Source organism: Theropithecus gelada, chromosome 6 (assembly GCF_003255815.1).
Source record: "Theropithecus gelada isolate Dixy chromosome 6, Tgel_1.0, whole genome shotgun sequence".
NCBI lineage: Eukaryota > Metazoa > Chordata > Mammalia > Primates > Cercopithecidae > Theropithecus > Theropithecus gelada.
Window position 1 is genome coordinate 8,780,344 of NC_037673.1, and position 16,930 is coordinate 8,797,273.

General features: G+C 43.2%; 1 protein-coding gene across 1 annotated transcript in view; it reads right to left on the bottom strand.

The window, feature by feature from the left end:
* The window catches only part of SEMA5A (semaphorin 5A), a 517,335-nt gene that overhangs the window by 24,644 nt on the left and 475,761 nt on the right, over window positions 1-16,930 (bottom strand). The window contains exons 17-18 of the mRNA XM_025388084.1: window positions 9,053-9,278; window positions 3,905-4,123 (exon numbers count right to left, since the gene is read on the bottom strand). Coding sequence (XP_025243869.1) covers window positions 3,905-4,123; window positions 9,053-9,278 — 445 coding nt within the window. The remainder of the gene's footprint in view (window positions 1-3,904; window positions 4,124-9,052; window positions 9,279-16,930) is intronic.

Consider the following 16,930-nt stretch of genomic DNA (forward strand, 5'->3'; position numbering starts at 1 on the left):
CTCCACTTCAAAGTATGGACTCAAGGACTCCAAGAATGAAAAGGAAGAGAGGGTTCTGAGCACACCAGAGATGCCTAAGAGATTTGTCTACAGGACACACAACTGCCAGAATTATTCTTTTGATTCAAAGAGTCTGTCTCTCCATTAGATTTAGTGTTCCTTCCCCCATAGAATTATTTTTGCAAAATACAAAACAGAACCATCTTAGTTAAGTCTGATGAAAAGAGTTTGTGTTTACTTCATTAGGTTTTATGGGGTCTAAGCCAAACTCTGAGGTTACTTTCCTCTTAGCTGAACATTACTTAGCAACAAAAAAACATCTGCTGTCTGTACCTTTGTAGGTCAAGGTCTGGAGTCTTTAAGGCTAAATCGAATATGCATTGAGGAAAAGGAGTAAAGGAGAAATAATTAGCTATTTCTCAATGCTGGGGTAAATTATGTAGGTGAAGGTGAATAAAATGATCATTTCAGCATGGGCTTGACTTAGAAACCTTATTATAGTTTATTATGCACATTAGTCTTAGAGGTAACATTTTTTCATTGATTAATTTAAAATGTATTTTTACATTCTCTGGTTTATTTTATTTCTATTTTGAGACAGAATCTCACTCTGTCACCCAGGCTGCAGTGCAGTGGCATGATCTCAGCTCACTGCATACTCCACCTCCTGGGTTCAAGCAATTCTTCTGCCTCAGTCTCCTAAGTAGCTGGGATTACAGGTACATGCCACCGTGCCAGGCTAATTTTTTCTTTTTAGTAGGAATAAGGTTTTACCATGTTGGCCAGGCTGGTCTCAAACTCCTGACCACAAGTGATCTACCCAACTCAACCTCCTAAAGTGCTGGGATTACAGGTGTGAGCCACCGTGCCTGGCCGATTTATTCTCATGTTTAATTTTAATGAGAAAATATATTTTTAAATAAAATACACTGTCCATTTGTAATTATCCACTATGAACCCAACAGGGTTAAAAAGGAGTAAATTCGCAGTGGAGAGTATCCTAAATGAGGCAGGAATTGGCCTCTAACTGGCTTCCTGGTGACTATGCAGCTCAGCATTCACACCCCTAGCACTTCCAACCCTCCCTGCTGGGTTATGCCTTGTCATACGTTTAGGAATTTCCCAGGCAGGGGAAGCACCACTCAGCCCTGACTCACCCACTGCCTAGTGCAAAGTGACATGGGCCACTCTGAATGACTCCACAACACTCTGCAGAATCTTGGCTTTTAAAAAGAAAATGAGGACAGAGTTATTTCAACATATTAAAGTTATGTATACATGGTATTGGCTTGACCACCAAATAACTAAAATGAGAGCAACCAACAGATCATGTTAATAGAGTGTCTCTGAGATGAGTGGTGACCCTTTGTACTTGTGCACTAGGACAGCATCCAAGTGTCTGGAGGAATCTGCACATCCTATCCATGGCAACAAGGATAGGGTCTGGAGCCCAGGGAGACAAGGGTGGCTGGAGGGACCCTGACATTCCCATGACGTCTGCCCCTGTTCCAGTTTATAGCATGGACCTGAGTCTAGCGAGCTCGCCCACAGGATTCCTCTCAGCCCCCAGAGGAGGACTCCTTCCACTGGGGCTATGGGAAAGAACAGTTCAGTGACCTTTCCCAGCCTCTCAGCATCAGCTTGGCTGGGAAAGCTGGGTGGGCAGAGGACGAGTCTCCTGAGGCTGGAGAAAATCAAGCAGGGACACCCTAGGAGGAGCCGGGCAGCTGATAGGAGCAGAAACATTATCGGGAGCCTCAGCTACAAATCTGGAAACTATCTATTTTCAGTTTTATATACATGTTTATTCATCTATCCATTCATCCATCCACGTACCCAATCCAATGAATGGTCATTGAATATCTGCTACAAGCAAGTTTTTTGATGTAAGAACTCAGAAAGTTTTATCTACTAGAAATATGTTAATATTCTATGCCTTTAAAAATGTTGTATCCAGCTTCAGAATGAGCCTTCCTCCCAATTTCCCATCTCTGGTTGTCAATTTCACCAGCTCCTTTCTGTCCCTCAAGACCCAGCTTAAGGGCAGCCTGCTTGCTGTAGCTGCCACGATTTCTCCTTGGCGAAATCCACCAAGGGGCTGGCTCCTTGGTGGATAGAGCCACTGCACCTGGTTGTCATAAACTCAGTAGCCAGCGACCATATTGGGTTGACACTGCTCCCAGGATGCATCCTCCCTAAACTCTAAGTTTCTTTCTGACCTGGATCATAGCACTGCATCTGTGTATACCCTGTAAACAGTGCACAGTCGGTTACTAAAAAATGTTTCCTGAGAAATGACATGAATGAAGAAAGATCAGTTAATCAACTCTTTGTCTCCTCATTATTAACAAACAATCCCTGATGGGTATTTCTAGTATATGCCAGGCCCCTACTGGGAGCTGAGGTTGCTGCCATGAGTGAGACCATGCCAGGAGTCCCTGTCCTCATGGAGCTTCACACAGAAGTCAAGGCAGCCTCCCCACTCACAGATCGGCCCTTGGGATGGCCATAATGTGTGGGCCAAAGACTTTCCGTGGGTTCTGGACAGGACAGCAGGAAGTGGGAAGCTCTGGTGGAAGTGTTTTAGGTGCTAGGGACCCTGAGCTGTGGCAAGAGGAAGGCAGAAACAGGGGCTTGAATATTATAGGGAAAGACGGAGGAGCGTTTTGGGCATTGTCAGAGCAAAAGCCCTGGGTGGGGGCTCTTTCGGCTCATTTTCGTGACTCTGTGCTTGCTTGGGAATTCAGTGGAAGGAAAAGCCAGGCCTCAGGAAGAAGACCAAGACAAACAGCTCTGCTAGGCCCACAGGAGAGAAGAGTTTGCATCTTTGGAGGGCTTAATTAATGAGGTAGAACCTTTGTGACAGAAGACATGGGGACCAAGAACTGGCTTGGCAGGCCCAGGGTCCAGGGGTTACACCTTTGATACCCATGACCCTGGATGACCACGTAATGGTACATGGAGGCCATGTGGGGGAGGGCTGGGTCCATCAGTGGCCTGGGAAGGGATCAGCCTCCAGAAGGAGCTGATGGTCACTCCAAAGACCCCGGATATTTCAGACCACATTAGAAAGGCCGGCTTTTCCATCAGACACAACAACTAGAGTCCATATCCTTTGAGTAGCTCATGGGAGAGTTTTAATTCCGTTTACAATCAGAAGAAAAAAACATGAACACAATCTAGCCTAGATGGTATTTGTCTTTACCCAATGCATTAGGGAGTGGGGAACCCCTGCAGACAAATGTGCCCAGGGCCCAGGGAAGGCCCACTGTGACCCGGCCTATCAGATCTTTCTATACAGCCAACTAAAGCTGCATGCCTGTCTGAAAGGAGGGCTGAGAGAAGGGTCTTAATATTGCTTGGAATGATTTAGGATTTGGTTTCAGGTCTGCTGGAGAGAAGAGGTTTCTTTTTCTTTCCTTTTCCCACTCTGGGCTAATCCAGCAGGTGATGACATCACACAAGACATTTTTTTATTTGTTTGTTTGTTGATTTACTTTTGAGACAGGGTCTCGCTCTGTTCCCCAGGGTGCAGTGCAGTGGCCTGATCATGGCTCACTGCAGTCTTGATCTCCTGGACTCCAGAAATCCTCCCAACTCAGCCTCCAGAATAACTGGGACTACAGGCGTGCACTGTCATACTTGGCTAATTTTTGTATTTTTCATAGGGATGGGGTCTGGTTGTATTGCCCAGGCTTGAGCTCGTAGGCTCAAGTGATTCCCCCTCTTTGGCCTCACAAAGTGCTGGGATTACCAGCATGAGCAACCACGTGTAGCCAAGACATTTATTAAGAACACAGATCTCAAACATGAAGCCAGGGAGCTGTGTGAGGCCTGGTAAATAAGAAGACTCACCAAGGCCCTTGAGTTTTCAGATGTTTTGTTGATTACACAATCCACTTACCTGGGCAGGGCAAAATGTTGCATTCCTGATATTCTAGAGATGGGCCGAGGCAAGGCATTCCCCCATACTTGGGTTCGGGGTTGTTGCAAACACGCTTCCGGTTCCGAATGCCCCTGCTGCAGTCACGGCTGCACTGTGACCACGACGTCCAGGCTGACCAAGCCCCGTTGACCGTGTGGGCAGAGTATCTGCCAGCACGCAGGAAATCCCCAGAAAGCCCTGCCAAGGAAACAGGTGAAGTGTGATTCCGTTACAAGTTTCAGAGGCACCACAGTCCATGCTGACTTTCACTCTGTATTGGCTGTCTGCCTTATGTCTTGAACTACCGTCTCACATTCCGTTGAGCTCTTTTTACACTTCAGCACCCAAAAATCAGACAGCCTCTTGTATCTCAAGCTTCTTTTCTGCAGTTACTATGAAATAAGGCTGAAATCAAGAACTCCATTTGTGAATGTGGTGAAGCCTTTACACCGTAAATAATAGATTCTATATAGGTAGTTCATTTACTTTTTGAAGAAACTTCTTACAAAGAAAATACAACTTTCTCACTTTGCTTGGGAATTCTACAACAAATTGCCCTCAGACACAATGGGTAGAGCCTGCCCTGAAGGACCTCCATCTGGAGGAAGGGAAACATAATTCAGACATTTTCTAAACCTATTCTTTCAGCTGTTAACCTTTCAAAGGTGAATTAATGCTGGTGAAAGGGGCCAAGTCAACTGCTCCTGGATCACAGGCCAGAGAAACTCCTGTCTGCTCCGTAGAATTCATGCCCTAGAACTGAACACCGCACTGAGTGACTGCCAAACGTTTCTATGAAGTTTAGAGCACACCGCCTAACAAAAGGTGTTTCCCAAGGAGCCAAGAAAGGCAGCAGCAGCAGCAGGTGGGCTGTGGGGTGAGTGGAGAGTTGCTGTGGCAGGAATCACAGCCAACAGGCTTTGAGGACATATTGTGGGTGATGGGTACAGTGAACACTTTCACTTGTCAAGTCATGTAATTAGCTATGGTCAAAATTCATGTGTGTTTTTATGAAAATGTCTTCCCACTCACAATACTAAAAAATATTCAATAATCTTCTCAAATGTAGGCAATGTGACACCAGCTTTAACAAATAACTCTAAAAGTAGGCAGTGAAGTTCCGGGTAAGTGTGCTCAGAAGACAAGAGTGCCAACAACTCTCGGCGTTGTTAAGCAACTCTGTTGTTTATTTAAAAATCTGTTTCTGAAAGGATGGCAGGATACTCTTCAGAGAAATTGAATTAGAAGTGTCTTTCTGTGATAAACTAGTATTCTGTGGTGAATCAATAAAGAAGAACTATGCACAAATCCAACCTAATTTTATGTGGTCAGAGGAAAATGAGTCCCATTTTGTGTTTTCAAGATATCAATACCAAAATGTGAGACCATAATGAGAACTCAAAGCCATTGAGACACAGGAGGATTAAACTCTGTGCACACGTATGTTTATGGCGGCACTATTCACAATACCAAAGACTTGACACCAACCCAAATATCCATCAGTGATAGACGGGATAGAGAAAATGTGGCACATATACACCATGGAATACTATGCAGTCATAAAAAAGGATGAGTTCAGCTGGGTGTGGTGGCTCATGCCTGTAATCCCAGCACTTTGGGAGGCCAAGGCAGGCAGATCACAAGATCAGGAGATTGAGACCACGGTGAAACCCTGTCTCTACTGAAAATACAAAAAATTAGCCGGGCACGGTGGTGGGCGCTTATAGTCCCAGCTACTCGGGAGGCTGAGGCAGGCGAATGGCGTGAACCCGGGAGGTAGAGCTTGCAGTGAGCTGAGATCGTGCCACTGCACTCCAGCCTTGCTGACAGAGTGAGACTCCATCTCAAAAAAAAAAAAAAAAAAAAAAGGATGACTTCATGTCCTTTGCAGGGACATGGTTAATCATTATTCTCAGCAAACTAACAAAGGAACAGAAAACCAAACACTGCATGCTCTCACTCATAAGTGGAAATTGAACAATGAGAACACATGGACACATGGAGGGGAACATCACACACCAGGGCCTGTTGAGGGGTGGGTAGCTAGGGGAGGGATAGCATTAGGGGAAATACCTAATATAGATGATGGGTTGATGGGTGCAGCAAACCACCATGGCACGTGTATACCTATGTAACAAACCTGAATGCTCTGCACATGTATCCCAGAACTTAAAGTATAATAAACAAAATGTATTGAAGTCAGATACAAAATAATATATTAACATTAATTGTATATTTTACATAAATCTAGCCATATATTTAAGTAACCCAATGTTGAACTTTTTTTAAAGGGAGTAGTAAAAATCAGCTTAATTTCTCAAACTTCAGGTGTTTAACACTTATCAAAAGTACTTTTAAATTCCAAGTTTTCATATGTTAAATTTCAAACCTCAAATTAAAATAAAACTGTTGTTTAAATGGAAAAAAAGACAAGTCCATGATCTACTTTTGAAGGAAATATAGACTATCTTTTATAAATGTGTATTCAAATTTTCCTTAGTCAACATTATGAACATTTAAAACAAATATTAGCTCTAGTTGTATATGTATCTGAAAATGGGAGGAATAAAATGTGTAAGTTCAGAAAAAAGACTGAAGTTGATGCACAGAGAAACACCATCATTCATTTTCTACTTTTTCTTTGATATCATAAGAAATACAGTTCACAGCCCGTTTTGAAATAAGAGAATAAGTGACAAATTAGAGATAGTGTTGCCAGATTGAGCAAATAAAATACAGGAAACTCAGTTAAATGTGACTTTCAAAAAAATAAATAACATTTTATGATAAGTATTTCCCAAATATTAGATGGGACACATCTATATACTTAAATAATTGGGCTGGGTGCACTGTCTAACACCTGTAATCCCAGCACTTTGGGAGACCAAGGCAGGCAGATCACTTGAGCCTAGGAGTTCAAGACTAGCCTGGGCAACTTGGAGAAAATCCATCTCTATAAAAAATAAAAAATTAGCTGGGTATGGTGATGCACACCTATAGTTCCAGTTACTCAGGAGGCTGAGATAGGAGGATTGATTGAACCCTGAGATTGAACCATGATTACACCACTGTACTCCAGCCTGGGCAACAGAGGGAGACCCTGTCTCAACAAACAAACAAATAAAAACCAAAAAATTGCATGGGTCTCAGTCATTTAAAAAGTTATGTGGGATATACTTATCCTGAAAAAGATTCATGGGATATACTTATACTAGAAAAAAACTTCTGAAAGATAGCTGCAACCTGCATTTAAATTTTGTGCTTTATCTCACCACCCTAGGTGGAGTTCACAAGATCATCATTTATAAAATGTACATCTTTAAGTCCTCAGTTATCCTTCTCTTGGTATTTCATCATATACCTTCTCTTCTAAATACAGCAAGAGTTTACAAAATTAAAAAGAATGACTATTATTTTGTTACTCATTTTTTTCAGCTGGGTGGTATTTGTTCAAGTTATATGTTTATTCACATCAAACACTGTATGAAAGCAGACTCTTTTTATTCGCTCCAAGAAACAAGGAGCTTGTGTAATCACTGAACTACAGTGAGCAGTGGTGTGAGGAGAAGAGAGAGTTAATGTCAGTGAGAACAATAGGATGAGGAGGCAGGCTTGTAAAGCAAGTGGCTCCTGCTGCACCTGCTGGGCCTCCAGGCATCTAGGCTGTTCACTGGCTCCCAGAAGAAGTCATGGTGATCTGTGACAAGAGAGCAGCTGGTGGCCGTCACGCAGAGTCATGCTGTCTCAGAGCCTTCCCTGTGGCAACACCAAGTAGATCCACCAAACCTCCATGAATTTATCCCACAATAAATTCTGTCCAATATGGCAACACATCAGCTTGGTGGCACTTGTCTAGGCTATTCACTATGGGTATAAGACCCCTTCTCTATAAATGGTGCCTGTCCTTTCATGTTGGGAGAATAAGGTAGAATCACCAGTGCAAAGATGCTAAGGCATATCTAAAAATGGCCTCAAGATATAACAATCACTGTTCTCATCAAACTGTGTATCAAGGACCCATCTATGAGTATCTATTTCCTTTTCTCTTGGTATTTTTTCTTTTGGAAGAGATTTTGCCCAATTAGAGGAGACTGAAAAACAGAAATGAAGAACAAAGCAAAGCATCAAGCTCTTAAGGGCCACCAGGCTCAATTCCTCTTTCTGCAGTTGAGACAGCTGAGCTCTAGGGAGAGAAAGTGAATTGCCCCAGGTAAAAGGACCACTTGGTGTCAGGGCCAGGCAGAGGCCAGATCTGGTTTCTGCCTCAGGACTTTCTCCATGCTATTACTATGGCATTCAAGGGATTTACTCAATTATGAGGAGCAAAGTGATTTCAAAGACTAGTCTAGTATCCTCACACACTGTACTTTTTAAAAACAGCAAAGTCCTTTTATAGGTACAAAGAGAAATGCACTTCCATTGCCCTTGTGAAGTTTCGGGATAAATAAAGAAAACTTTTTTTCAGCTTACATTTTAGTGCCAGAAGATGTATGAAAGATCACTGATGCTTCCCCAGTACATTTTCTGATACTAAATAAATCTCACACAAATGATTCTGGGTCTACAATAAATATAATGTTACTGGGGGCCTGATTTCATAGTATCACTTCAATATCTAACTCCTTACAGTAAGGCTCTTTTCTTTCAACTTGTCCTACAGTCAGTTGTGCTGTACAGGGATCATTGTTTTCAAGGCTGCTAAGCCATAAATAACCAAAAAGAGGCCGGGCGCGGTGGCTCACACCTATAATCCCAGCACTTTGGGAGGCCCAGGCGGGCGGATCACGAGGTCAGGAGATTGAGACCATCCTGGCTAACACGGTGAAACGCCATCTCTACTAAAAATACAAAAAAAAAAAAAAAAAAAAAAAAAAAAAAAAAATTAGCCGGGCGTGGTGGCGGCGCCTGTAGTCCCAGCTATTTGGGAGGCTGAGGCAGGAGAATGGCGGGAACCCGGGAGGCGGAGCTTGCAGTGAGCCGAGATCACGCCACTGCACTCCAGCCTGGGCGACAGAGCCAGACTCCGTCTAAAAAAAAAAAAAAGTCCTACTGCTGTTTATGACCTTAGAGATAAGATCAAAGGCCCTTCCATGGAAGTGGGTCAGTCCCCACGGAATCACTGCTCACCGTCTGTGGAGCAGCCACTGGTGCCGTCGCTAGAACAGTACCGCATTTCGATTCTCTGTCTTCCCACTTCCAGCAAATTCGGATCGGGCAGGCGGGCTTTGCACGTGTATCGGAATCGCTGCTCGTAGTGGCCGCCGTTGTCAGAGATGTTGACAGGCGTCCAGGGTGTCCAGGGTGTGGTCTTCTTCAGCTCAGGACACGGGTTGGTGTTGCAAGGCTGGTACTCCTGGGGAGAACGTGCAGGCGAGCATTACCATACAGGGTGAACAGAGCAACCTCACCAAAGGCTCCTTTCCTTTAGGGAAAGATAGGCGTCTCTAAAACACCAGCTCCTAAGACACAGCTACTCTACCAAACTAAAAACACATTTGTGTTAAATTAGGCATTCAATAGAATGCTCAGTGTTCAAGACATCTCGAAAAGGAATCCTCAGTCTCTCCTGTGTAAACAATGGGAATGAGACAACAAACTTAATTGCTTGTGGGAAAAAACCCCAGCGATCCCATAAAAGTCATCTTCCTTTCACTTAATGACTAGCTGAAAGTACCCATTATTCTGATGTTAAGTTTAGCATTTTCTTGAAAAGATTGATCTGTAAACCTCGTAATATTCAGTTTGAGATTAACGGATGTCTTAAGACCTGGGATCACAGATGTGAGGTGTTAGAGTGGTAGGGGAGCCACAAGATAAAATGATGCAAGAGACTTTTTTACGTATAAGAAGGTTTCCCATCATCTCACAGCTGACACCTTCAAAGCCCTTCTCAGCATCTCCTCAGAGTACACTGAAATGTAAGTTCTGTTCCCTCCCTCCCAGGTACCTCCCTTGGAACCACAGGTAGGAAGGTCCTGGGTAGATGAGCACACAGTGGCTTTGGAGGTCTGGCAGATGGAAATGATGAAAATCTGCCTGGAGCACCTACTGATTTATTTGGCAAGCGTTCTACATACAATTGCTGCAAACACAGAGCCCAGTAGGAGGGATACAGGAGTCGACCTTGGATGCAGTGTGACATAATTTCTCCATTTTACAGCAATGGGTTTCACTGGAGGGGAAACCTTACACGTAATACACCTAGTGATGGCCACAGGAGTAAAGATTTTTAACAATATTTTATTAATAAAATAAGAATTAAATCACTCATTAAGCTTTATCATAAAATAAGAAAATTGCTCTATCATTTCTCCACCTCTTTCAGTTGCATATTTTGATACTTATCACCATACACCTAAACTTGACTTTGGGTTCTTTCGGTAAAACCTTTGAATCTAGAAATTCCTTTGGTTTTAGAATTATTATTATTATTCTTATTATTATTATTTGAGACAGAGTCTCGCTCTGCCGCCCAGGCTGGAGCACAGTGGCACGATCTTGGCTCACTGCAAGCTGCGCCTCCCCAGTTCACGCCATTCTCCTGCCTCAGCCTCCCGAGTAGCTGGGACTACAGGCGCCCGCCACCTCGCCCAGCTAATTTATTGTAGTTTTAGTAGAGATGGGGTTTCACCGTGTTAGCCAGGATGGTCTCAATCTCTTGACCTCGTGATCTGCCCCCCTTGGCCTCTCAGGGTGCAGAGATTACAGGCGTGAGCAGAAATATTCTTGATTACTTCATTTCATGCTCCCCCTCCCTTTTCTTGCTGCATCTCTTATCTTTTGGATGTAAACTCATTTATCCATTTTTACATTTCTCATCTTTTATCTCATTGTTTTCATATCTTCATCTTTTGCTCTAGTTTCTGGAAGATTTCCTCAACCTTATCTTCCAAAATGATGATTGAAATATTCATCTTATCTACTACATTTTAAATTTCCAAAAGCCTTTTTGTGTCTATTTTTTGGTTCTTGATTATTCCCTTTTATTGTGTCCTGTTCTTATTCTTTGGTCACACTACTTTCTCCAATTCGAGTACATTGATGATTTGAATACACTGAGTACACTGATGAATTATTTCAAGGTTGTAGTCTCTCTCTATAGCTTCTGTATCTTCTAGTTGCTGAATTCCCTTTGCTTTTTTGGATCGCTATCTTTCTTGTTAGATTGTTTCTTCTGTGATCTGAACATTCTTTGTTTTCTGCTTTGAATTAGAGTGGAGGGCTAAAAAGTTTAACTGGAAGGTCTAAGGACAGAGAAGTCTATAGACCTGGTCAGATCTGGTTAAGCATCTTTAACCAGAATTTAAGAATCTTTGTCAGAATCTTAAACCTTTCCTGCTGGACTCTTCAGAGACCCCTGAGAAGACTGCTCCAGTGTCTTGCCTGTCTGGATGCTGGAGACTGAGCCATGGAGGATCTGGGAGCCAAGTGGAGGAAGAGGGCTGAACTCTCAGTGTCCAGTAGACAGTCATTTATCTTACTCTGCCTTTCTCAGTTCTGAAGCACCCAGTTAACTGAGCTCAGTGCTCAGAGGTCCAGAGACGCTCTGTTTTCCTCTCCAGAAAATAAGCTTCCTAGCATCTGCCGGACAGAGCAGGTCTAGTCCCCTTGGTGGAGTAGGAGAGAGATATGGAGGTCTGACAACTTCTTAAACAGAAGTCAGCCAATGTTACTTTGCCACTAACAAAGAAAACGGGGCTGCTGATTTCTGAGCTCTCTGAGGGGTCTCTAGTGTGCATTGAGATGATTCTTTTCATATATGTGCTGGAGGTCCCCAAGATCCCTCCAGTTTCTATGATTAGATAGCAGGATCCATAGGACTCTGTATGCAGCAGTGTTCTCAGCTATAATTTAGTACAGTAAGAGAATACAAAGCAAAATCGGGAAAGAGAAAATGCACATGGGGTAGAAGTCTAGACAAAGCCAGGTGGCACAACCAAGAGACCTCTCTCAGAGGAGTCACAAAGGATGTACTCAGGTCCCCCAGCAGCTAGTTCTGATGATGTACAGGGAAGGTGGTCTACCGGGGAAGCTCACTGGAGACCTGGTACTCAGGGTTTTCACTGGGGTCTGCTTGCAGAAGCATCCTTGCTTTGCATTTACCAAAAGTCCAGATTCCCCCAAGGAAGCTTTCAGTATACACCACATTGTTTGTACAGACAATTTAAGCACAGAGAGCCACTCTTGCCATCTGGGAATGGTAGAAACCTTCCTGAAATCCAGATTCCCAGATGCCAGTCAATAGCTAGCCTTGCAAGCAGGCCATTCTAAGAATCATAGGACTGGGCAGCATTGTCTTCCACAGAGTTCTCCTCTGCTAGACTTGAATTCATGCTCCTTCAATGTATTTCCAGATTCTACTTTTTAAAATCAACATGGTTCTTTCTCTTTTATTCTGACTTTGTGCATTTATGCCTTGAAAAATCAACCCCTGGGGCGGAGCAAGATGGCCGAATAGGAACAGCTCCAGTCTCCAACTCCCAGCGCGAGCGACACAGAAGACCGGTGATTTCTGCATTTTCAACTGAGGTACTGGGTTCATCTCACTGGGCAGTGCCGGACGATCGGTGCTGGTCAGCTGCTGCAGCCCGACCAGCGAGAGCTGAAGCAGGGCGAGGCATCGCCTCACCTGGGAAGCGCAAGGGGGAAGGGAATCCCTTTTCCTAGCCAGGGGAACTGAGACACACAACACCTGGAAAATCGGGTAACTCCCACCCCAATATTGCGCTTTAAGCAAACAGGCACACCAGGAGATCATATCCCACACCTGGCCGGGAGGGTCCCACGCCCACGGAGCCTCCCTCATTGCTAGCACAGCAGTCTGTGATCTACCAGCAAGGCAGCAGCGAGACTGGGGGAGGGGCGCCCGCCATTGCTGAGGCTTAAGTAGGTAAACAAAGCTGCTGGGAAGCTCCAACTGGGTGGAGCTCACAGCAGCTCAAGGAAACCTGCCTGTCTCTGTAGACTCCACCTCTGGGGACAGGGCACAGCTACACAACAACAACAACAACAACAAAAAAGCAGCAGAAGCCTCTGCAGACGCAAACGACTCTGTCTGACAGCTTTAAAGAGAGCAGTGGATCTCCCAACACGGAGGGTGAGATCTGAGAAGGGACAGACTGCCTGCTCAAGTGGGTCCCTGACCCCTGAGTAGCCTAACTGGGAGACATCCCCCACTAGGGGCAGTCTGACACCCCACACCTCACAGGGTGGAGTACACCCCTGAGAGGAAGCTTCCAAAGCAAGAATCAGACAGGTACACTTGCTGTTCAGAAATATTCTATCTTCTGCAGCCTCTGCTGCTGATACCCAGGCAAACAGGGTCTGGAGTGGACCTCAAGCAATCTCCAACAGACCTACAGCTGAGGGTCCTGACTGTTAGAAGGAAAAATAACAAACAGGAAGGATACCTACACCAAAACCCCATCAGTACATCACCATCATCAAAGACCAGAGGCAGATAAAACCACAAAGATGGGGAAAAAGCAGGGCAGAAAAGCTGGAAATTCAAAAAATAAGAGCCCATCTCCCCCGGCAAAGGAGCGCAGCTCATCGCCAGCAACGGATCAAAGCTGGACGGAGAATGACTTTGACGAGATGAGAGAAGAAGGCTTCAGTCCATCAAATTTCTCAGAGCTAAAGCAGGAATTACGTACCCAGCGCAAAGAAACTAAAAATCTTGAAAAAAAAGTGGAAGAATTGATGGCTAGAGTAATTAATGCAGAGAAGGTCATAAACGAAATGAAAGAGATGAAAACCATGACACGAGAAATACGTGACAAATGCACAAGCTTCAGTAACCGACTCGATCAACTGGAAGAAAGAGTATCAGCGATTGAGGATCAAATGAATGAAATGAAGTGAGAAGAGAAACCAAAAGAAAAAAGAAGAAAAAGAAATGAACAAAGCCTGCAAGAAGTATGGGATTATGTAAAAAGACCAAATCTCCGTCTGATTGGGGTGCCTGAAAGTGAGGGGGAAAATGGAACCAAGTTGGAAAACACTCTTCAGGATATCATCCAGGAGAACTTCCCCAACCTAGTAGGGCAGGCCAACATTCAAATCCAGGAAATACAGAGAATGCCACAAAGATACTCCTCGAGAAGAGCAACTCCAAGACACATAATTGCCAGATTCACCAAAGTTGAAATGAAGGAAAAAATCTTAAGGGCAGCCAGAGAGAAAGGTCGGGTTACCCACAAAGGGAAGCCCATCAGACTCACAGCAGATCTCTCGGCAGAAACTCTACAAGCCAGAAGAGAGTGGGGGCCAATATTCAACATTCTTAAAGAAAAGAATTTTAAACCCAGAATTTCATATCCAGCCAAACTAAGTTTCATAAGTGAAGGAGAAATAAAATCCTTTACAGATAAGCAAATGCTTAGAGATTTTGTCACCACTAGGCCTGCCTTACAAGAGACCCTGAAGGAAGCACTCAACATGGAAAGGAACAACTGGTACCAGCCATTGCAAAAACATGCCAAAATGTAAAGACCATCAAGGCTAGGAAGAAACTGCATCAACTAACGAGCAAAATAACCAGTTAATATCATAATGGCAGGATCAAGTTCACACATAACAATCTTAACCTTAAATGTAAATGGACTAAATGCTCCAATTAAAAGACACAGACTGGCAAACTGGATAAAGAGTCAAGACCCATCAGTCTGCTGTATTCAGGAGACCCATCTCACACGCAGAGACATACATAGGCTCAAAATAAAGGGATGGAGGAAGATTTACCAAGCAAATGGAGAACAAAAAAAAGCAGGGGTTGCAATACTAGTCTCTGATAAAACAGACTTTAAACCATCAAAGATCAAAAGAGACAAAGAAGGCCATTACATAATGGTAAAGGGATCAATTCAACAGGAAGAGCTAACTATCCTAAATATATATGCACCCAATACAGGAGAACCCAGATTCATAAAGCAAGTCCTTAGAGACTTACAAAGAGACTTAGACTCCCATACAATAATAATGGGAGACTTCAACACTCCACTGTCAACATTAGACAGATCAACGAGACAGAAAGTTAACAAGGATATCCAGGAATTGAACTCATCTCTGCAGCAAGCAGACCTAATAGACATCTATAGAACTCTCCACCCGAAATCAACAGAATATACATTCTTCTCAGCACCACATCGTACTTCCTCCAAAATTGACCACGTAATTGGAAGTAAAGCACTCCTCAGCAAATGTACAAGAACAGAAATTATAACAAACTGTCTCTCAGACCACAGTGCAATCAAACTAGAACTCAGGACTAAGAAACTCAATCAAAACCGCTCAACTACATGGAAACTGAACAACCTGCTCCTGAATGACTACTGGGTACATAACGAAATGAAGGCAGAAATAAAGATGTTCTTTGAAACCAATGAGAACAAAGATACAACATACCAGAATCTCTGGGACACATTTAAAGCAGTGTGTAGAGGGAAATTTATAGCACTATATGCCCACAAGAGAAAGCAGGAAAGATCAAAAATTGACACTCTAACATTGCAATTAAAAGAACTAGAGAAGCAAGAGCAAACACATTCCAAAGCTAGCAGAAGGCAAGAAATAACTAAGATCAGAGCAGAACTGAAGGAGATAGAGACACAAAAAACCCTCCAAAAAATCAATGAATCCAGGAGTTGGTTTTTTGAAAAGATCAACAAAATTGACAGACCACTAGCAAGACTAATAAAGAAGAAAAGAGAGAAGAATCAAATCGACGCAATTAAAAATGATAAAGGGGATATCACCACCGACCCCACAGAAATACAAACTACCATCAGGGAATACTATAAACACCTCTACGCAAATAAACTGGAAAATCTAGAAGAAATGGATAATTTCCTGGACACTTACACTCTTCCAAGACTAAACCAGGAAGAAGTTGAGTCCCTGAATAGACCAATAGCAGGCTCTGAAATTGAGGCAATAATTAATAGCCTACCAACCAAAAAAAGTCCAGGACCAGATGGATTCACAGCTGAATTCTACCAGAGGTACAAGGAGGAGTTGGTACCATTCCTTCTGAAACTATTCCAATCAATAGAAAAAGAGGGAATCCTCCCTAACTCATTTTATGAGGCCAACATCATCCTGATATCAAAGCCTGGCAGAGACACAACAAAAAAGGAGAATTTTAGACCAATATCCCTGATGAACATCGAAGCAAAAATCCTCAATAAAATACTGGCAAACCGGATTCAGCAACACATCAAAAAGGTTATCCACCATGATCAAGTGGGCTTCATCCCTGGGATGCAAGGCTGGTTCAACATTCGCAAATCAATAAACATAATCCAGCATATAAACAGAACCAAAGACAAGAACCACATGATTATCTCAATAGATGCAGAAAAGGCTTTTGACAAAATTCAACAGCCCTTCATGCTAAAAACACTCAATAAATTCGGTATTGATGGAACGTACCTCAAAATAATAAGAGCTATTTATGACAAACCCACAGCCAATATCATACTGAATGGTCAAAAACTGGAAAAATTCCCTTTGAAAACTGGCACAAGACAGGGATGCCCTCTCTCACCACTCCTATTCAACATAGTGTTGGAAGTTCTGGCTAGGGCAATTAGGCAAGAGAAAGAAATCAAGGGTATTCAGTTAGGAAAAGAAGAAGTCAAATTGTCCCTCTTTGCAGATGACATGATTGGATATTTAGAAAACCCCATTGTCTCAGCCCAAAATCTCCTTAAGCTGATAAGCACCTTTAGCAAAGTCTCAGGATACAAAATTAATGTGCAAAAATCACAAGCATTCTTATACACCAGTAACAGACAAACAGAGAGCCAAATCAGGAATGAACTTCCATTCACAATTGCTTCAAAGAGAATCAAATACCTAGGAATCCAACTTACAAGGGATGTAAAGGACCTCTTCAAGGAGAACTACAAACCACTGCTCAGTGAAATAAAAGAGGACACAAACAAATGGAAGAACATACCATGCTCATGGATAGGAAGAATCAATATCATGAAAATGGCCATA